At 42.6% G+C, this 22,899-nt stretch overlaps 1 protein-coding gene and 1 long non-coding RNA gene across 4 annotated transcripts in view; one reads left to right on the top strand and one right to left on the bottom strand.

Moving 5' to 3' along the window:
• The window catches only part of EXOC4 (exocyst complex component 4), a 755,957-nt gene that overhangs the window by 670,592 nt on the left and 62,466 nt on the right, over window positions 1–22,899 (top strand). For both annotated transcript variants that reach the window (XM_047694109.1, XM_047694108.1), the window contains exon 15: window positions 16,168–16,309. In XM_047694109.1, the coding sequence (XP_047550065.1) occupies window positions 16,168–16,309 (142 nt within the window). The remainder of the gene's footprint in view (window positions 1–16,167; window positions 16,310–22,899) is intronic.
• On the bottom strand, window positions 16,778–20,146 carry LOC125080372 (uncharacterized). 2 transcript variants are annotated; one of them, XR_007121348.1, is made up of 3 exons: window positions 19,842–20,146; window positions 19,133–19,209; window positions 16,778–16,953 (listed from the first exon to the last, which is right to left on the bottom strand). It is a non-coding gene; the product is annotated as an uncharacterized LOC125080372 (long non-coding RNA). The 2 variants fall into 2 exon arrangements; XR_007121349.1 differs by lacking the exon at window positions 19,842–20,146 and adding an exon at window positions 19,349–19,512.

The following is a 22,899-nucleotide window of genomic DNA, read 5'->3' on the forward strand; positions in this document are numbered from 1 at the left end:
GTTAAATTTTCAGACATTCAGAAAATATATTGCTGTGATCCCATGGTTAGAACCTATCAAAGAGAACATAGCTCACATCTGTGGGAGATGATACAAGATAAAATTTACACCATAAAAGGCTAAATCATTTCAACAAGAAAAAATATCAAACACATTTTATTCTAGGGTGTATTATTAAACACACACAGACATTCTCTCATTTAATCCTTACAGTACCCCCATGAAGCAAATACCATGATTCTCTCTATTTTTGCATACTGAAAAACTGAGGCACAGAGAGGTTAAAAAACTTACTAAGGACACACAGCTATGAAGCCGTCGGTGGGAGAGCCAGAATTTCAACTTACCCAATTTGCTTCCAGTCTGAACCTTTTATCACCACATTGTGGTCTCGCTTCCAAAGATCTCTCTGATAAGCTCATGTGGAAGGATGTAAGAATGAAAGAACGAGTTCCTAGTAGGCACAGAAGATGGAGGGTGAGCCTTGGGTAAAGTGTGAGGGTAGCAAACACCCAGAATCACCCGGTGGTCACTAGAGATGCTGCCTACGATAAAATTTACCTGTATTTAGACACAGAAAGAACAGGAAATGGATGGGCCCACATTTGGCAAAATGACAAAGGTGATGCTAATAGAAGGCAGAACCACCCTTCTTCTGCTTCTGTTTTATTTAGAAAGGGGCTATTTTTCAAATGAAAAAATAAAAGATAAGTCATAGTAAGAAACAAGTGTGAGGAAAACATCAGATGGCCTGGGGCTGTTTTAAAGCAGAATTCAAATAGATTATCTTGGGGTATTCAAGAAATTTGCTGAATTCGAGAAAATGTAAAACACGTGAAAGATGACTTAACACCAGATTACGGCAGGTACTCCTGTTCTCAAAACAGGGGAAATGTGAAGAAATTCTAGAAATCGTAAACTAAAGTTTGCCCGTGACCCCAAGAACCAGCATGATTGTTGGCACCCAGAGAGGAATGCCAGGAGAGGCAGAAGCCCCCGTGGGTTCACAAGAGGAAAAGGAAAGGGTCCTCACTGCCCAAGGGCCCCCGGAAGAGACTGAACAGGCTTTGTAATGGAGGGAGCAGGAGCACTGTGCATATATCCATAAAATTAGCAGACCAGATTTTGCTATAATCTCAACGTGTGTGTTTCATTTCCAAATGAATGTGAATGTATTTTCAGTGTAGCTCTTGTGGCCTATCAAACCAAGATTTACCGGTGTCATCTTAGTGTTTTCTCTTTAAATAAAATTCTTCTTGGTCCAGCAGAGAAAGATGTAAAAATTGGTGAGTACCCACTTAAAACTAAATGTTCTGATGAATGAGCCTAAGAACAAAGAGATCGAAGCTTTTAGGAGTCAGTAGGGGGTTCCTTCTAAATTTCATGACTTCAGCCTGTCTGAGGGCCAGTGATCCAAACTGTGGAGGCTGGAAGTTGTTACATGCTTAGTGTGCTCACAAATGTGGAGTTGTTTTGGAAGATAAGCTCAATATTGGGGCGCCTGGGTGGCTCAGTTGGTTAAGTGTCCGACTTGATTTCAGCTCAGGTCATAATCTCAGGGTGGTAAGATCGAGCCCCGCGTCGGGCTCCATGCTAGATTATGGAGCCTGCTTAAGATTCCCTCTCTTTCTCCCTCTGCCCTCCCCGCCCCCCTGCTCATGGGCACATGCATGTGCGTCCCCCCCCCCTCTCAAAAAAAAAAAAAAAAAATCAGTATTAAGCTGAAGTTTTTTATATAGCCTTTGAAAGCAGCTCCGAATGGAGTGACCTCTCTAAGAAGTCAGCTTTGTGGCAGTTTACATCTTTAACCTGGGATTTTGTTAGAAAATAGTAGAGAAGTCCATGGCACACTTTTCGGAAAAATGGACAGCTCATTGGATCGGTGAAACATTTTCCAAAGGGAAGGTCAAATCTGTTTTGCAAGGGAGTCTTGGCAGGTGTTGTTCAAAATGAGAGCAGTTTATAATTTGTTCAGTACTCCGTAAACACATTTTTTTTTTAAAGATACTAGAATTCATGTGGCTAAACTAATAAAGAGAAAGCTGGTCACTTGTTTGCAAGTAAATGTTTATACAGACTTTCCTGCCATTCATCCTCAGTCTTTAGGAGTTGTGCCGTAATTTAAGTGTTTGACTTTTATCCCTACTTTGGCGGTTATCTCAAGGCAGGCGTGCAATGGGAAATGGTTTGCTTGTGACCAAATCCCTCCTCTTCAAGGGCAGTGGTTTGTAAATGGCCCTTTCAGCAGATTTTTGCTGCCAGATCTTAATAGGTTGCAAATAAAAGTGGAGTTTTTCTGATGAAGGGAGCTGGCGGAAAGCGAGAGAATGGGCTTGGAGAGACTAGCAGCTCTGCTGAGCACGTTCCGCACATCCTGGCCTTAGAGGTCACCAGCTTCCATGAAAGGGGAGCCTGGGGATGGATTCTTAGCGACTTTTCATCCCACTCCCTCCTGCTCGAGATGGTCTCAGGAATATCTCATGCATAGAAGCTTGTATGTATTTCTTCCTCTAGACTCAGTCAGGAAAACAGAAACCATGTCAGGTATTTCAAGCAAGAGGGAATTTAATACAAGGAATTAGATGTTTTTGAAAGGGTTTTAAAAAGTTTAGAAAACAGTGGGAAGAAAGCAAAGAGCAAGGAAAGTAGCTCCCAGCTTGCAGGAAACGGGGACATGGAGGGAAGGCGCCCAGAGGGTTTACCAAGTGCCAGGAGGAAGCAGCTGTCACCAGAGCTCTCCTGCAAACAGCTGTGTACCCCTTTTATTTGCCATCTGCCTGAGCATCTTTCTACCAGTGCAAGAGGAGGAGCGCGCCTTCCCTCTCTCTCTTTGCCTTCCACATCTTCTGCGCGTGCCTCTTGCTGGCAGGAGTTGGATACGTATTAACCTTATTCAAAATCTAAGTACCTTTGGGCGCCTGGGTGGCTCAGTGGGTTAAGCCGCTGCCTTCAGCTCAGGTCATGATCTCAGGGTCCTGGGATCGAGGCCCGCATCGGGCTCTCTGCTCAGCAGGGAGCCTGCTTCCCTCTCTCTCTCTCTCTGCCTGCCTCTCCGTCTGCTTGTGATCTCTCTCTGTCAAATAAATAAATAAAATCTTAAAAAAAAAAAAAAAAATCTAAGTACCTTTGCCCTGCCGGCAAGCAGTTGGGAAATACAATTCATTCCTGAGCTTCCAGAAAAGGGCTGGGGACAATGCCGAGTTGACCAAGGACCAGGGCACAAGTGTATTTTCTCATATCACTTTCTACAATAAATGTAATCTAGGGTAATATCGAGGGGAACATATTCCCAAGAAAAAATAAAATGACAAGTCTCCCTCTGGTAGGGAAGATAAAAAACATCTTTCCCAAATAAGCCCCGTTTGGCTGTTTTAAGCCTTCTCAGAAGAGCTGACTTGTCAGTGTCTTTATGTGCATATGAAAATAATTTATAACATGGTTTCTTACTCTTCAGGTGAAAATGATCACTTCATTTTTTGATCACTTCAGGTCAAAATGGAAGGCTCTGTCGATTTCTGGTCACCTGCTTGCTGAGCTGTACCACGCGGACACACACCCGTGTACATTTCCCCTCCTGTCTTCTCACTGTGCCTTTGGCTGGGGGGAATTAACCTGTAACCCTGAAGTAAATGCTGATTCATAGTACAAATCCGACCTTCCAAGCCCTGTGGGGGGAAGGCAGATCCGATCTCTCAAAAGCACAGTTTCCAAGCTTTGTGGAATATCCTTCTGAATTCCTAAGATAACGCCCAGGTTCCCTTTGCTCAAGAACCAAGTGCTACAGACATCCTTTCCATGAAAAGAAAGATCCCTGTCATTCCTCCCTCAAAATAATGTGAGAAACACCTACTGTATCTCCTCCCAAGCTGCTTTCGGGTGTCCTTCCTTGTTTTCCCGGCAAGCTCCACTTCCTCGTGCCTGCCTGAAATGCCCCCTCTTTCACTGAACTTGGGAGAAAGTCCTTCTCCTCGCTTTGTAGATGAAAAGGTAAAATTTAAACCTGCCACTTGCATTCCCCTTTTCTCCTGTTTGCCTCCACTGCTTCAAACATTGCCACAATTATGTAGTGTTCTCTAACTTTTGTGATTCCTTATTTTAAGGTCAGAATGTCAGAAGTTTACATGTGTAAATGTCTTACTACATCGGTTTCTTTCTGTCCATTAGTCGCATGAACAGCTAAGTCCACGGCTCTCCAGTGTTTGGAAGGTGTTTTGATGAGTAAGGAGATGAGCCTAGGAGTCCCAGTCTTCCAGAATTCCCAGCAAAAAGACCAACAACAGTAGCTGAGATTTACTGAGCACTTACTATGTGCCATGGATTGTTCTAGATGCTTTATGTGCTCTCTAGACCCTGAGTCCTTAGGATGACCCTTGGAGGCTGAAACTGGTATCACCCCAGTTCAGGGTCTTTGCAGTTTTGCCCAAGGTTATTCAGTCAGTAGATAGTCGAGTCAGAATTTAGCCACCACTTTCTAAGTCTAAATTTGGTCAATCCAAGAGAAATGTTATATAACAATAGAAAAAATAGGGTTCATAGTTACTATGAGAACACTCGTGTCCTTTTACATAGAGAAAGAAAGTTACTTAGATTTCCAGTAAGGTTAATACGTATCCTCAGATTATATACTCACTTGATAGAAAAACAATTGCTTCTCTATGTAGCTTACCCTTAACTGGCTTCAAAACAGATTATGAATCTTTTGATATTTAGGACAGTTGATTCTGGAAGCATCTATATGATTGTTAATGATTCTGGAGATTATACGTCAAGGCTGGAATGCGTGTGAGAACAGTGTTCACGTGTTACTAATGTGTAAAGACAGAAATATGGCTGTACGATATTAACCTTCACAAGGCATTAGTCAATATGTGTGTGGCATGAGCTCATCCATTTAGCCTGTAGAGGTCATATCTGACACAAGAGAGCTTGAAAGGGGAGGGACTTAGTTAACTGTTACCTTTACCGCACACTGGAGAGGTGGCCACCCATGTCCTCACGGAGGAGAAATTCTCTCAGCAAGATTTACACCTGCAAGTCCTGTACCATGTGTGTTAGGAGGTTCATTCTCTGCATTTCTTACTTCCAACATGCTCCGAAGAGAGCCGTCGCCGGCGACACAGCTAGTCTTGGGGCGGGTCCGTGTGCTTGGTGGCAGGGTCAGCGCTGGCTTCCTAATAAGTCAGTTGTCTGTGTGTTGTCCTCACAGGCCATAGGATCAGAGTGACCGGTGCTTCTAGGATTCTACCTATTTTGTTCCGCACTCAACGATACCTCGCCACGTTTCGCTGTTCACTGTCTAAAGCTCGTCTGATTGCCCCAAAGCCTACTCCGAGCTGTGGCCGGAGGAGATGGATCCTGGGGTCTACTGTTGTTTCATTCAGTACGTCATTATTGAATAAATAATAGTGTTAATAGTAGTTGCAATGGCAATAGCCATTGCCATGTATTAAGGGCTCATGAGGCAAACACTGTTCTGAGCCTTTATGTATTTTCTCATTGAATCCTCAGACTCAAGGGAGGTAGGTAGGGTGATCCTCCCAAAAGTGAAACTTGTTGTACCTGCTGTAGGTCAAGATGATTATTTTTTACCTCAAGTTCAAATGTATGAATGATGCAGCTGCCTGGAGATGAGAGTCACGAAGACAAAGGCCACTGGGAGAAGTCACGTGCAGGAGACACCCCAACAAGGGCTTTCCATGTAACTCCCTCAGCTCTGTCTCCCTGTGTGGTACGGTTGGCCGTGCCCTGTCAGGAAGTGTGCCTTATTCTGTTTGGTTCAGTCTCACCAATTGCAAGTGGACCTCCTCTTTCCAATTTACACAGTTAATGAGTCATCCCTGGAGGCTTTCGGGAAGATTTACAAATCCTAGAGCTGGAAGGATCCTATTGACACATGAATAAATGTTATCTCTTTGCCACATAATATTTTTGCGTCTGCAATTCTCTTGCAACTTAAATCTGTGTCGCTTACTCACGGAAAATATCTGGCTAAGTATTTGTTAACACCTCAAGATGCTTTTTGATGTCAGGTTTTACAGAAACACAAAAGGCTTACAGAGTCCACGGAAATCTAATAGAGTCCCACAATAGTACCTTTCAGCACAAGGACAGGAGCTGTTCATTAGCTTTTCCTCCATTTCTCTTTCATATCCGGCAGGAGCTGAATTGGCCACACCACACGCCTTTTTAGTAGATGATTAGGTTTTTACCAGGCCTCGAGGAGGATTATTTGGAATAAAGGAAAAATCAATCTTAATGTCTCCCCCCAGGACCGGAGGGGACTGAGGTCTGTACCGTCACTCTCAAGGTATAAAAACCAGTGTGTCTGGTTTTGGACACTGTAGAGAAGTCGAGACTAAAGCTCACCGTCTTGGAGGACCTGGGGCTTTGCTCAGGCTCGTAACCGTCGAGCGAGCCCTGTTTCATGAGGAGCCAGGTGTGATCTTCCCTCTACAACACGGCCCCATGTCGTTTATCCTGTTGGCTCCGAATTGGCCTCTTACCTATGGTAGCCTAAGGGAACAACAGTCCTTTCCTTTTTTTTTTTTTCTTTTTTTAAATCTCAGTTCTTATTTTTATTTTGCCCTTCACTGTGAGCCTTACAGGGATCTGCCCTGTTTTCTCTGTATAGGTCAATATTTGGGATAATTCTTCAGTTTCACTCATGGCCTTCCTGGAGGTTCAGTTTCTTACCCTGAAACAGAATAATGTTCCAAGCTAGTAAGCTATTTGGAAGACACTGGGTTAAAGGCACTGTGGAGCTATAATGAAAAGAAAAAGACATGAAATTCTTTGATTTGTCCTTAACCTGCCAATTCAAGGCAACAGGCATTACTGCTGAGGGTAAGGAGGAGCTCGACTGTGAGAGATGGCAGGAAGAGTAGGCTGTGGCTTTCGTTCTCACAGATCTCACAAGCTCCCGGGGTCTCTACAGCATGAGGGGAACTGCGCCAAGACTGGAACGGGGAGAGGGAGGCCTAGCGTTACTGGAGTTCACATGGTCCTAGCTTTGTGTCAGGCACCGCGGGAGGGGCCGTACTCCCCATTTGGTCCTCGCAACAACTCTCTGAGGAGACACGTGAGGACAGTGAGGCTGACTGTTGTTAAGAACTGTGCTCTATAGGTAATGATAAGGGAGAGAATAAGTTCTGTTCCTCTGGGAACCAGCAGGAAAGAATGTGGTTTCACAGAGATGGAAATTACTCTTAAGCGTCATCCTTAAAACTGAGTTCTCTCTAAAGATTTGATCTTTGGTCTCTATTTATTTTTTGTCTTACAATAACACATTCTTAAACCAATGTTACTGAACATCCATGCCATTAGGCTGGACAGCAAGTGGCGCAAACACACCTTTTCTTCCCAAGAAGCATCACTGCCTGCAGTTAGGATCATAGAAGACATTTTGGGGTAGGGGGAGGAGGGTGAGGCAAAGAGTTGTTCCAAAGGACACGAAGTTATGTTGCTTATAAGTCTGTGACTAACGGGGGAAAGATATAACACGTGATCATTTAAATAACAAATGGTAGCACAGAAAAGAAAGTAGGTCTTTGCCTCCTGCACCCACTGGAAGTATTTTTTTTACCATAAATATATTATCAATTAGGTAATTAGATCCTAGAAAAGCAAACATAAATAAGACACATTCACTTTGTGCTCCAGTTCCTCCATTCTTAATCTCTTTTGTCCTTCCTAGTGATGACTTTTTTCCATTTTTAGCCACCCCAATTTAAAAAAAAAAAAAAATCCCTTCCATTTGTCCTCCTCCCCTTCAGAGGAGACAAGAGAGAGCTTCCTTCCAGAAGCAGCAGTGAAAAGGCCTGGTGTTCTCGCCGCACAGCCGCTAGCTCGAAGAGGCTTCATCAGGCTGGGTGTTAGGCCTCGGAGAGTGGCTGTATTTCCAGAGCTGGTCTCCCACAGGTACGCCTGCACAAGGTCTAATGTGAATGATGTCCAGTTTGTCCCCCATCCTTGGCCATCGTAATTTTGTAGGTCAGGGAACAGTCTGAGGCAGCATTCTGGTTTTCAGAATCAATTGATTTTACTAGTCCAAACTTAAAATTTCTAGGGAAATCTGGACTAAAAAGAACTAGGTATTATTCAGGGACAGAAGAACCACTGCTTCTGAAATAGGAAGCAAAATTGAAGAGAACCCACCTGACATGTTTCTTACGTAAGCCTGGTCCTTATATAGAAACACAGCAGAAGAACTTCAGGGAAAGTTCTGGATTGTTCAGCGGAAGGGAAGGAGTGACAAAATAGATGAGTTGCTAAATAGATAAATGACCGTGCCAAAAGCTAGGACTGCTGGCAAAGCATAGCAGGGAGTTTAAAAATGTATCTCAGAAAAAGAAAGAATGATCAAAGAGTCATCATGAAACGTTTGTTTGGAGTAACTGACTTAGATAAAAAGGAAAGGACACCTCTATCCTAAGAAAATTCAGAATTCAGGGTGCCTGGGTGGCTCAGTCAGTTAAGTGTCTGCCTTCGGCTCAGGTCATGATTCCAGGGTCCTGGGATTAAGCCCCATATGGATCTCCCTGCTCACAAGGACCCTACTTCTCCCTCTCCCTCTGCGTGCTGCTCTGCCTGCTTGTGCGCTTGCTCGCTCTCTCTCTCTCTCAAATAAATAAATAAAATCTTTTTTAAAAAATTCGATGCTATGAAGACAGTAGAGACTTTAGTGTGTGAAAATCACCTCTGCTTCCAGAAGCCAGTCGGTTTCATAAATAGGTAAGTGATTTATTGAACAAACACTTAGAAGGATGACTACTGTGTGCAAAGCACTGGGGTCGGGGCTGGTTAGCTTGTGTAGGTTTACAAATAATTCCAGAGCATGAATAAAACGTAGGATGGTGGTACAGAGAAATTGAAAAGCCCGAGGACAGAGCTAGCTGGCCTTGAGGTTCCAACTTGGAACCACAGCCTGAGAGTGTTTGACACCCTTCAATCCGTCCCCACCATTAGGCTTGATAGCGGCACAATTCTGCAGGCATTTGGGGAGAGGGAAGAATTCGAGTGAGGGTCTTCTGGCCCAGCTCCCTCTGCTTCCATAAGCCCCTTAAATTCTTAATGTCACAAGCCTAATCTGCATTCCTGTTTTATATTTAAAAAATGTCAGCCAGGTAACAACATTGAAGGATCTCGAAATTATTTACAGAACCTAATAACCCACCGCTCTGGGAGTTAGGAAGATATGATTACCACGATTTTCTAAAGAGGAAAACTGAAGATTGGAAATTAAATAAATGTATCCCAGGTTCAAGCAGACATCGTTATGTGGTATCTATCATTTCTCTGTACAAATAGCAAGAGGAGTCAGAAATAATGATTATACCAAAATGTGATCTTCTAAAATGTTTTCAAGTGAGAAAATCTCATGGGATCATTCTTCATTGTCTTTTTTCCATCTTCTAAAAAGTTTGAATTCACAGAGTTAACCTTTCTTTTCTTGCCACGATAACCAGCTTTTCCTTTTCAATTTATCACTTTGATGACAGCTGATACCAGTCTAAGCTAACATTGTAACAATTTTAGATAATATTACAGATGCACAAGGGCATCCTCCTATGAATCAATTAAAGAAGTCACAGTAAGTTGCCATTGAAAGTGTAGCAGCTGCATCCTTGAAAACAGATGCTCTTCTGGGTCTGAATGAGTCCAATTTCAACTAATTTTAAGACTTAAACACATTTCAGTCTGGTTAATATTAGGATGTGGAAACACTTGAGACATCCTAATGTCCTGGGCTGATTGCTTCTCCATGACAGTACACTGGCTTCCCTTGAAAGATACTGGTTATTTGATATGCCAGGGATTTTATGTCCGTGGAAAAGAGAGGACCCCCAAGGCTTGGCTGCCACGAGGCGGACTCATGAAATTAAAGTGACTTCTAAAGGCAACACCATTTATAGGGAAGTGCTTGGGCTGTAGGGATTGACCAGAATTCCTTTAGTCTGCACTTCTGCAGGATTCCTGAACAGCCCAGGAAACCAGCTAGCATGAACTACTTCCATATACCCACTCTGTCCCCAGAATATACTCAAGAAGCTAAGGGAAAAGTTACAGTTGTAAATGGCAAGCTGTGCCTTCTCTCTCCTGATTTTCATCAATCTGTTATTATGTGAGTTATTTCTCCTGGCACATTGGTCAATTAAAATATTTGTTCTGTTTAATAAAAAAGCATTGATCGAGCTCCTGTATGTCTCCCAACAGATATGGACAGATATATAGATAATCTCTGTCGTGAAGGAGTTAATGATCTCTAGGAAGACATACTGATAAACAGATGTCAATGGTATACGGTAACTACTGTAATAGAATTACGGGGTGGGGGCGGCGGTGGACAGAGGAGCCAATGACCCAGCCTGGAGTATCAGGAAACACTTTCGGAGCCAGAAAGCATGAATAGTTTAGAAAGAGGATTAAGAACCAACCAAGGCACAGAATCCTGAAACAGTGGGGTATGTTTAGGGAATCTGCTTTAAGATGGTGTCAGATTAATGGGCCAGGATGGGAAAGGAGAGAAGTTGGAGAGGAAGGAGAAAATGGGAGTTAGGGAAATGGTGAAAATCTGAAGTGTTGGACAGAAACCAAAAATAATGGAAAGCCTTGCTCAGGAGCTTGGACGTCAACACATAAGCAATGGGAAACACCGATGTTATTTTTACAAGAAATTGACAAAGTCTCATTTGTGTTTTTGAGGAATAACTGCTTCTCTAACTCATTTAATGAGCTAAACATGGAGGATTGAATCAAGATAGGAGCCAGGCGTGAGGCCTCTTCCTATAGTAGTTCATGGCAGAGATGAGGACTGAACCAAGAAAGTCACAGCAGGTACAGAAGAGACAAAAGACATTAAGAGACGTTTAGGAAATGAAATTGGAAGAAATTAGCCTTTGCCGGGGAGAGTGAGGGAGAAAAGAGGCTCAAAAATTACTCTCAAGCTTGCAGCTGAGATTTCTAGATTGCTACACCACTGATGCAGAGGGAGTTCAGGATAAAGAGCAGATGCTGAAGATAATGAGTTTTGTTTAGAACACACTGCATTTGAGATGCCTGTGGGATATATAGGTAAGGCTAGCTTGCACAGTTGCTCAAATGAAGTTTAGGAGTCCTCAATCCCTAGATAATAGCAAAAGCCATGAAAATGGATGAGCTCACTCAGGAAGAACATACAGAATGATAAATAAGGGAGACCAACAGAGAAAAAAGTCCTGGGAACCCCAGCACTTATGGGTGGGCTAAAGGAAGAGGATCCAGGGAAGGAAATGATGAAAACAATGTCAGAGAGATAACGGACACCCAGAGGAGTAGGGTGCCATCTAAGCCAAAAGAAAATGGAATTTTAAGAGGGAAGTGGCCAGTCAACGTTGAACATAGCAGAGGGCCTTTCTGAGATTAGAACTGTAAAGCACCCAATGTTTTGGCAATTAAGAGATCATTGGGGGGCGCCTGGGTGGCTCAGTGGGTTAAGCCGCTGCCTTCGGCTCAGGTCGTGATCTCAGGGTCCTGGGATCGAGTCCCACATCGGGCTCTCTGCTCAGCAAGAAGCCTGCTTCCCTCTCTCTCTCCCTCTCTCTCTGCCTTCCTCTCCGTCTACTTGTGATCTCTCTCTGTCAAATAAATAAATAAAATCTTTAAAAAAAAAAAAGAGAGATCATTGGTGATGATGAGAATAATGCTGTAATAAGGAGGTAAAGGCAGAAGGATTTTGGCATGTAGAAGAGTTAATAGGCAAGACCACAGAGATAACAAGTGTTGATGATTCCTTTGAAGTCTTAATGAGAATCTGAGGTTCTTAAGAGAGGAGTGACAAGGGGTGCCTGGGTGACTCAGTGGGTTAAAGCCTCTGCCTTCGGCTCAGGTCATGATCTCAGGGTCCTGGGATCGAGCCCCGCATCGGGCTCTCTGCTTGGCAGGCAGCCTGCTTCCCCCTCTCTCTCTGCCTGCCTCTCTGCCTACTTGTGATCTCTCTCTCTCTCTCTCTGTCAAATAAAATCTTTTAAAAAGAAAAAAAGAGAGGAGTGACAAGAGAGTAAGAAGGACAAAGCAACATGAGTTGGGAAAATTTGCTGAGAAGGGGAAAAGGAGCTAGTCAAGCACTAGGGAAAAATGGACAAGTGACATTGAAGACATTTTTGAGATTAAAATCCAGAAAGTTTTAGGGGCAACCATCCATACTTTCGTTTTTCTGTCAAAAGATGAGTTGCAGAATTAGCCGGGATTAGATCAAATTGCCACAGAAGAATCTATATTAAAGGTCATCGGGCAGACGGGGACACGTGGCCTCCACTTGGTATGAGCAAGGCTGGAAATGCGAACATTCAGCTTTCTGGAGTCTATAGCTGTGTGAACAAGGGAGAATTGGAAATGTGTCTTGGTTCACCTAACAAGGAGTGCCTGCCCTGGAGAGCAAGCTTCAGCATCCTCCTATAAACTGATCAATTTAGTACAGAAAGCCACAGTTCTACTGGCCGGATTAGTTAGCTGGGAGTCTCCAAGATGCCTGCTTTTATACAGTGGCTATAGGAGGAGCAGGATATTATGAATGATCTGATGGGACCCATCCGTAGTATTAGCAGAACAACTCAAAGTGTATATCTTAATAAAATGATCAAGTTCTAATATTTTTTTAGAAGATTTTTATTTATTTGTTTGACAGAGAGAGAGATCGCAGGTACGCAAAGAGGCAGGCAGAAAGAGAGGGTGAAGCAGGATCCTGCTAAGCAGAGAGCCTGATGTGGGGCTCGATCCCAGGACCCCGAGATCATGACCTGAGCCGAAGGCAGGGGCTTAACCTACTGAGCCACCCAGGCACCCCAAGTACTAATATTTTTAAAGTCCAATATATGTGGGCTTTGCTGATATGAAGAGCAATCCCTAAGATAAAACACCACATAGCCTCTAAAAGGATGTATCAGGTGTGTGTCCAGCAACCTCCTATCTCAGCTGTATCCCCAGCCTCTTCTGTCAGCATTGCTTTTTTGTAGGTTTCCATTTGACACTTAAGAGTTCACTGTTTTGGGCGCCTGGGTGGCTCAGCGGGTTGAGCCGCTGCCTTCTGCTCGGGTCATGATCTCGGAGTCCTGGGATCGAGTCCCGCGTCGGGCTCTCTGCTCAGCGGGGAGCCTGCTTCCTCCTGTCTCTCTGCCTGCCTCTCTGCCTGCTTGTGATCTCTCTCTGTCAAATAAATAAAATAAAATCTTTAAAAAAAAAAAAAAGAGTTCACTGTTTTGTGTTGTATTTGTTTGCCAAGCTCAGCATTTTTTTGCTCTGTATGTTCCTTCTTGTTAAGAAAACTTTGTAAGTTTCAGGGAGCCCTCAGGAATTCACAGGAGGGCTTTTCTATAGGACTCTGGGCATGAGGTTTCATGTCGCTTTATTAAATGTTACATTTTTGTTGTAGATGACAGTCCAGCGAAATGTGCAACGTGCTGCTTTTCTAAATTCCTTTTACCTCACTCATTCCAAATTTTCTCTTGACTGTTTATCTTCCATTAATTCGTCTACTTGGATTTTTCTTATTGGTGGAATTTGTCCAAAATGTCTTTGATAGAGTTAGGAGATTGATATAGCTTTGGATCTTAAGCCACAAGTCTGATCTCTTTGGGGTCTGATTTCTGCCCCCATCGTGGCACATAAAGAGCTCTCAATCCACGGTCAGTGTCACTCAACAGCAGAGTCCAAGGGTTCAAAGCCCTAACATGCTTTGAAGTATTAGACTAGTGTTCCTTATAGTTGCTTTCATGTGGCCTGCCGGATGAAAACATTATAAAGGTGGTGATCTCGTCTTGCAGTCCTACAGGCTGGGCAGTGTTCACCGTGGAGAGGGGCCGCCATGCCATAGCCACACTCCCGTGGGTGGAGTTAGTGAGCCTCTTGAGTGATGCCAAGGCTGGTAGGAATTTGAAATCTACATCATTACATTTCATTCTTCCTTACAGATCCGTTCCCTTGGCCCAAATTTGTTTTTTGTTTAATCTTTGCCATAATACCTGAATTTATTCAAGTCTGGTTTCCCAGAGAACTTGGCCCTATGAGGCTGGGCTGTCTTTCTGGGCCCTTCTCTGGGCATAGCAAAGTCCAAAAACAGATGCAGTTCTGACAGCCTGTGGCTGTAGACCCTGCCACAGCCACCTGTGACTCTCTACCCTGTAAGGGGAGCCCCTCCTGAGCCAGTCAGTGATGCTTTGCCAGATCTCACAGGCCCTAAGTGCCCTTCTTCCAAAAGACACTGCATCCTCTGACAGAAGGATTTTCAGGTAGAAAAGCAAAAAATACTGATAATGGAATCTCAAGGGAATTATCTTTTAAGTACCTTGTCACTATAGTTAAGCTTAAAACTCTTTCCCTGATATGAGGACGTGGAGATGCAACATGGGGGGTTAAGGGGGTAGGAGAAGAATAAATGAAACAAGATGGGATCGGGAGGGAGACAAACCATAAGTGACTCTTAATCTCACAAAACAAACTGAGGGTTGCTGGGGGGAGGGGGGGGGTTATGGACATTGGGGAGGGTATGTGCTATGGTGAGTGCTGTGAAGTGTGTAAACCTGGCGATTCACAGACCTGTACCCCTGGGGATAAAAATATATGTTTATAAAAAAATAAAAAATTTTAAAAATTTAAAAAAAAACTCTTAACCTGGACAAATCACATGCTAAAGAATAATAACAGTTGCTCATTATTTATATTAATATTAAGTGAGGTTGATATGCTATTATTATATGTGTTTTACCCACATTAACCCATTTAATGCTCCCCAAAACCCCACGTTGTAGGTGGCATTATCTCCATTTTACAGTGAGAAACTGAGGCAGACATAATTTAAGTATTTAGGTCTTGGTCACATAATAAGTGAGTAGTGGAAACAGGATTCAAAGACTGTCTTGGAAACTCTAGAATACTAAAAGAACTTTTGAATGAAATTGCCAGATTCGTTGTTGGTGATCTTTGAGAAGTTGTGGGGAGCTGGATATGCAACAGAAGTCTAGATATAAATATAGTTTGCATTTTTGCTGTTCAATATTTTCCTGAAAAAAATGTCCAACTACCATAAATACTTTATTAATTACTTGATAGAGATACAGAAGGTAGCTCTATCAAATTTTCCAAAAAGACCTTTTGGGGCTTTTAGCTGACTGTAGGCTGTATATGAGATAAAGCAGAATACAGCACACTCTTCCTACCCCCCACCCAAGAAGATTTCACCTTCTTGTTGCTCATGTGCAAGCAGCATAGCATCTAGAACAAGGGAACTAATCATTCCCTGTAGATAGGACAGATCTACTCTATGGTTTTTTTTTTTAAAGATTTTATTTATTTGAGAGACAGAGATCACAAGTAGGCAGAGAGCTAGGCAGAGAGAGAGAGAGAAGAAGGAGGCTCCCTGCGGAGCAGGGAGCCCAATGTAGGGCTCGATCCCAGGACCCTGAGATCATGATCTGAGCCGAAGGCAGAGGCTCAACCCACTGAGGCACCCAGACGCTCCTACTCTGTGGTATATTTATTATGTTTGGTCCCAAGTGCCACATTTCAAGGGAGATACAAAACAATTGGAATGGTTTTGTTGGCAAATTAAGAGAATTAAAAAACAATTCACTCTGATTATTTGAAGAATAGCTGAAACACTGGGGTTAGTTAGCCTAGAAAAGGGAAGACTTGAAGGAAGCCACAAGACATGGTGTCTTGAATACTTGACGTGCTAACACATATGAGAATGGTTGCCAAGTTCTAGAATCAGAGCCCATGATTAGAAGTTAATGGCAACAGATGTCAGTAGATAGAGATGGTCACATCTTTCGAGAAGGAGTAGGCTGCCTTAAAAGGTACTGAGTTTTCGTTCACACTCATCGGAGTACGTAAGCAGACGCCCAGCAATCACTAGAAGATGCGCAAGAGACACAAGCCTCGACCACGTGGTTGGGCCGGATGCCTGCTCAGGCCATTTCCAACGCCAAGGTTCTGCTCTAGTAATCTGTGAATTGGTTGAAGACAATCAGTGTTGAATTAATTACAGAAACAGTCAATTGTGTCTCGGATGTTGAATGCTGCCCACACCAGCATTAGTCAAATTGGTAAAAACATGATGAACAGCAAAGTAAGATGTCATTTCCAGCAGATCTCCAGGCACGTAGTGCAGTGACTGGTGTTTTCTTCTCCTTTCAGTGCTATCTCCGGCTCAGGAGAGCCGTGTGACCATGGATCTGCCCCCAGTGTCGGAGCAGATCATGCAGACGCTGAGTGAACTTGCCAGATCTTTCCAGGATATGGCTGACCGCTGCTTGCTGGTGCTGCATCTGGAAGTCAGGTATGACACAGGCAAGCCCAAGACGGCAGCTGAAGTGCGCCGCGGGTCACCTATCGCTTGTTTCTTTCTGGAGCCTATCACTGTAACTTTTGATTCTTACTACTGATGTCCTTTTTTATTTTTTTACACTGAATGTGATTTCTAGTGTTAATCGATCACTGTAAAAGTTTTAAGCACACGCTGTATCGTAAATATGGTGACTCAGAGTCTGTGTGGCCTGTGACATCAGAATGTTCTGGATTTCAGTGTCTCTACCAGCTAGTTAGGCCGTCTTAAAGTCAGTTAATACACCTTTCCTGGCCCTGTTTTCTCATCATAAAAGTAAAACAATAATTCCTAGCCTACAGACTTCGTAAATGAAATAATAATTAGTACAATACCTGACACAAAGTAAATGCTCAGAATGTGGTAGCTTTGTGATTATGGTGACTTTATTGTCACTGACATTTTCATGTGCTCTGCTAATCGGTAAGGGAGTAGACAGATGCAGGAGCCGTCCTTCAAGAACTTGAGACCTAAGAAGAGATTACATTAAATCATCATTCAGGACAAGAGTCTCAAAGATGCCATAATCTTGGATTCTTATTCCTTCCCTTGCGGTGGGTATAGAACATTCTTAGTGTTGGTGGGCTCTCTTATCACACCTATGGAAATGGTAGAAAAAAAAGACTGGGATGTCTTCAATCATTCGTTCATTCAATAAACATTTACTAAGTGCCTCTGTGCCAGGCCATGTGCTAGGAATTGGGATACAGCAATGGAAAAAAAATCACTCAAGGGCCCTGCTCTCCTGGAGCTACATTCTAATGGGGGAAACAGCCAATGAACGAACAAAGAAAGATAATTTCACATAAGTGCAACCGACAAAATACCATAATGGAATCAAGCAGTGCTGATACAACTACAAAGTGAGCCATATGTTTGAACCACATAGATCATTGAAATTTTCTAAGAGTCACATTTGAAAAAGTAGAAGGAAACACATAAATTATGATATATTTTGTCTAACCCAGTGTATCCAAAATATTATCATTTCAGCATATAACTAATGTCAGAATTATGGATGAGCTAGTTTACATTTTTTTGTGTACAAAGTCTTTCCAAATCTGCATGTTTTACACTTAGAGCACATTGAAATTCAGATTGGTCACATCTCAAGAGCTCGATAGCCGCACGTGGCTAGTTTTCATTCTGGACATGGCAGAGCGTAGCTGGGCTTGACTACAAAAGAGGTATCGGCTTTTTTGTTTTTTAGATAGTGTGGTCAAAGAAAATGTGACATGGTAACAAGAAGGAACCACGTGTGTAAAGACCTAGGAGAAGGGAAGCTCAGACCAAGAGGTCCCGAGATAATCAAGCTTGGGCGTGTAGAACACTGGGAGCAAGGAGGTGGGGAGGAGTGTGAGACTATGGGAAGAGGCAGCTGGGGCCTGACCACGTGTGGTCGTGAAGCCTGGCACATCATCGTGCCACATAGACCAGGTGACTAGCTCAGATTTCATTCTAAGGGCATTGTGAAGAGATAGAAAGGTTCTAAGCAAGGGAGAGAGCTTCATTCATTCCTTCATTCATTCATTCATTCATTTTCATTTTTAAAAGGGCACTTCAGCTATCGTTTGGAAAAGGGATTATAGGAAGGAGTATGATTGGAAGCCTAGCGTGCGTTGAGACCAGTTATGAGCTCCAGAGCAGCAGAGAGTACGTGTGAAAAGGGTTGGTTTGAGATCTGTTCCAAAGGCAGAACTGATGAAATGTGTTGATCACCTGGGTGGGGTGCAGGGGCTGGTGACAGCAAAAGAAAGGACTTGAGGAAAACCAGCAGCTTTGGACCCTGCGTAACTCTGGGTGCCAGGGCCATTACAGAGGTGAGAAAGCCTGAGGGAGGAGAAGGGTTGTAGGAGGGGTGAAAATCAAGACTTCCATCTGGGAGATGGTTAGTTAGAGTTGCTTATTAGACCTCTAGGTAGCCATATCAGACCCCTGGTGGATATGGACTTTTGGAACTTCAGGATCAGAAAATTTGAGATCAGAAAGTGTACAGTAACACATCTTCTGTATTACCATGAGACATTATTAAAGTTCATAGAGCATTTTGTTGTTTCATTTGGAGTCTTTACTAGGTTGAGGTTTTAAAAATGTAAATAGGATTTTGGTTCATATGTCTGGACTCCAATTAGAAATTGGATATCTTTCAGGTGTGCTTAGGCAAAGCATAATTGATAATGTATTCTGGATGTCATTTCTTGTGTATGCCTCATGCTCTGTTCATTCTTCATTATCTTGTCCAATGACTTACTTGTTAATTACGTCACACCTTGTGAGTGGAGTAAGAGAAGCAGCATTGCAGGCTAGGAATGTTTTACCCGGCCTCATTTCTGATCATATTCCTTACATGCAGCTGTCCAGGAAGAAAGGCCCTTCCTCTGTGTTTTCCTGATTTGTTTTGCGATAATTTTTAGATTTGTTTTCTGTTTACTTACAAGCTGACAGTTAAATAAATCAGGTGGTTTCTATGAATAGATAAATGTAATAGACAGGAACAAAAACAAAAATCAGTAACATTCTGAAGCCTCTGTTACCCGGGTTGCACAGAAAAGCAAAGGAACATCAAATTAATTACTATCACAGCTCCTGGAATTTATGCTATCGATTGTGTTGGGAACACAAAGTGTTCCACGTTCAGAACTAGCCGCTTGTAGTGTAGTTAATTCCCAGTGGGAGATTTTTCAACATGTTTGAGTAAGTCTTTTAAATCCTTAACCTCTATTCTGCCCTCTTTATTTTCATACGTCATGACGGTACTATTCTTAATGCTGAACATACCTTAGTCATTATTTATTAACTTTACAAGAAACCATTCATCGCGATGACACCCATTGCGATATCTCCTTCAGCAATCGCTGAAAAACAGAAAAAGGTCATTGTAAGAATGAATAACAAAAGCACTGAGTTTTAGAGTCCTGGATGCAGAATTTCCTTCCCTTGATTTTTGCTAAAAGCACTAAACATGTTTATTGTTTCTAAATTAATTTCTCCTACCTTCTCATATCACATGGTTTCAACACTCAGGTTGCTTTGTTATGAATATGTTCCATACTGTCTTTGTTCCTTTTGAAGTATGACAAGTAAAACTAGGCAGAGAGTACTGTGGATGGCTCCTGAAATGAATATTGACAGATTTCATTCATTCTCTGTCACAGTAACAAGCACGTGTGTGTGTGTGTGTGTGTGTGCGTGTGCGTGTTCATATGGTTGACAATACAAAATGAACAAAGTGCATCACTAGCATATCAGTACACTACTGTGGAAATGCTGAAGTAAGGAGGGTGCTGGGCCCCCCTGTATCCACAGTGGATGATGATGACTTCTAGAAGGAGGGAGTCAGCTGTGCCATTTTTATTCCTCTGGCCCCAGAACCTGGAACAGTCCTGCCCCCATAGTAAGTGCTCAATAAAAATCTGAATGCTTCTGGAGAATGAGCTGGTTTGAAATCAAACCCAGACAAAAGAAGTGCTGTTTGTCCAAACAAAACCTGTTGCTCTTTAAAGGAAATGAAGTGGTTTGAAGGCTCTGTTTTCACCCAGCAGTCCGCTGCGTGTGTGCAAGAGGTCCGGAAGCTGTACGGGCAGCATCATCCTTATCACCATAATCTCCTAATGTTCGTTTTGTTCCCATCTGACCATAACTCAGAGTTAGAAGTTAGGCCCTGTCCCTCGGGGGCTGGTGCCATGAAGAAGTGGCTGGTTAGGTACTGTCTCTGGTACTTCTACCCCCGAAGCTACTGGAATAAGAGAGCACAGATAGAATAGACAAAGAAATTAATGGGGAAAAAATAGTGAGAAATGCTAGCAAGAAGGCCAGAACAACCTCAGATGCCAAAGATTTATCTTATTCACCAAAATACCTCCATATCTGCAGCCCGTATTTTTCTGTAACATTGTTAAAGTTCAAACCAGAAGGTGTTCTCAAATCCAGTAGGTTCCATGTTGAAGGACCCATCCAAAGAGCATTTGACATTTTACCCATGTCCCTGCAGGTCACATTTAACCAACAAGCAGCCCCATTCCACAGTTTGAAGCATAAAGCAAATGACACTCCCAAGAGATGAAAGGTATGGTGAGACCATTAAAAATTGAGGCTTTTTTTCCCCCTATTTGAACTTTAGAAGAAGAAAATTAAGTTGCCATTTGAGTCCAAGATGCCCGGAATGTCACCTTTATCAGCTGATTTCTCTTCCCATCAGGAGGGCTCTAAGTGGGTTCCACAGCGAGCGCCTGTTACCATTGGGATCCGAAGTGTGTACTTTCTGAAAATTACCCATCCTGCTGCGTAATCAGCAATATTTGTAGAAACCCTTAATGCCAAAGTCATCTTAAGGTCAGCAACAGCATGCCAGACTCTGAAGAAAAGAAACACTTTTTGAATTTGACATTTGCCAATGGTTACTTTAATATCTTTTTTCATCTCTAACCATTTGGGGAGAGGAAGACAGTACCTTAAAGTAGTCTTACTTCTCTTCCATGCCACTCACTTCAGGATCTGATACGCTCTCACCCCCAGTTCCTGAGAATATCCCCAGTAGTCTCTCTCCTTTCAGTTGCTTCCATTCTTCAGCATCAGTCCACCCTTTATACTGTGCTAGAGCGATTGTGCCAAAGCTCACATCTGATTATATCATTTCATCTCTCAAAATCCTCCTAAGGCCCCCTGTGTCTTCTCAAATAAAGTCCAGAGTCCATAGATGGCCTCCAAAGCTGATGATGACTGGTCTCCTTCCCGTCTCCCCGAGCGCACCTCATGCCTCTGTCTTCACATGTGATGTGTGTGTTCCAAAAGGAACCACTTGTCATTCCTGAAAACCGGCCTTCATTCATACCCTCATGCCTTTGTATGTGGTCTTCCCATTGTCTGGAGTTGCGTCATGTGTAATTTACTATAAAAATACTTTAGCATTGATGGCGTGATTTTATTTTCAGCTAAGAGCTACTCAGTTTAATTTCTACCACAGTAGTAATCAGTTTCCCTCATCGTGAATCCCACTCCAGGATTGGTCAGCTTTCATGATATTAGAAAGGTCACATTCCAGAGGGGGCTGCAACCAGCGCAGTTACTGGTGTCTTGATTAACAGTATACACCTTGCCAATGAGCACCGGAATGCCAGTATGAATTTTTATTGGCAAAATTTGTCATTAATTGATGTCGCTGTTAGATGATCACCCATAATGAAAATGAGCTAGTAGTCAAGATCTTTAGATTTCCCCCACATAAGCAAGTTTTAAGAATATAACGCAATCCTATACAAAACTTGGCTCAAAATGAATCAGGGCACCTGGGTGGCTTAGTTAGTTAAGCATCTGCCTTCAGGTCATGATCGCGGGGTCCTGGATCGAGCCCCATGTCGGGCTCCCTTTTCAGCCAGGTGTCTTCTTCTCCCTCTCTGTCTGCCCCTTCCCACTACCCACTGGTGCACATGCTCTCTCTCAAGTACATAAGTAAAATCTTACCAAAAAAACATTAAAAATGGATCATTAATCTAAATATAAAACCTAAAACTACAAGACTTCCAGGAGAAAACTTAGGGAAAAAAAAAATCTTTGTGATGTTATTTAGGCCAAGATTTCTTACATATGACCCCAAAAACACCACCCAAAAAAGAAGAAATATGATAAACTGAAGTTCATCAAAATTAAAAACCATTCCTCAGAAGACATGACTAAGATGAAAAGACAAGCCAAGGAGGAGGAGAAAATATTTGCAAAATGTATATCTAATCAATAACTTGTATCCAGAACATATAAAGAACTCTCAAATTTTAATAATAAGGAAACAACCCAATAAAAATATTGGGCAAGAATTGTGAACACAAAGGTGTATGGATGGCAAATAAGCAGAAATGCTTTAAGCAGAGTGAAGGAAGCCAAACTCCAGAAGCCACATACTATATGATTCTATTTATAGGGCGTTCTGGGCAAAACAAAAGTATAGGAAGTGTCTGTAAATCAGTGGTTGCCAGATCCTTGGGGTATGGGTAGAGGTTGACTGCAAAGGGGCTCAAGGGAATTCTGGGGGAGATGACATGGTTCTACAACTTGATAATAGCAGTGATCATACAACTGTGTAGACTTGTCAAAGCTCATAGAAGTATACACTGAGAAGGGTGCATTTTACTGTTTATAAATTATTTCTCAATAAACCTTACTTAAAAAAGAAAGATCGTAGTCAAGCCTGAAGACAGTTCATTAGCAATAATGCCCAAGGCTTTTGCAGCCTTTTGTTTAGGAATATTTCCTATTACCTGATACAGACTATAAGGATAACAGAGTTTTGACTCTGAACATCTTCCTGTCTACCTCACTGAGTTTATAGTCAGCGTGTTTGAACTGGGTCTGCCGATGGATGGAGGGTTTTGGTTTTTGGTTTTGTTTCTTTATAAATGCCTGTATGTGTGGAAGAATTGTTTGTACTGAAACTTGCTTTTGTTACAGCTTCACACCCAGGTTATAGAGTAGCCAATCCTTACCCATCTCAGACTTCTTTAGCAGTTCCCAATAACTACCAAAAAGAACCTAAGAAGTGTACATGGTCAGAA

This window comes from Lutra lutra, chromosome 11, assembly GCF_902655055.1.
Source record: "Lutra lutra chromosome 11, mLutLut1.2, whole genome shotgun sequence".
Classification (NCBI taxonomy): domain Eukaryota; kingdom Metazoa; phylum Chordata; class Mammalia; order Carnivora; family Mustelidae; genus Lutra; species Lutra lutra.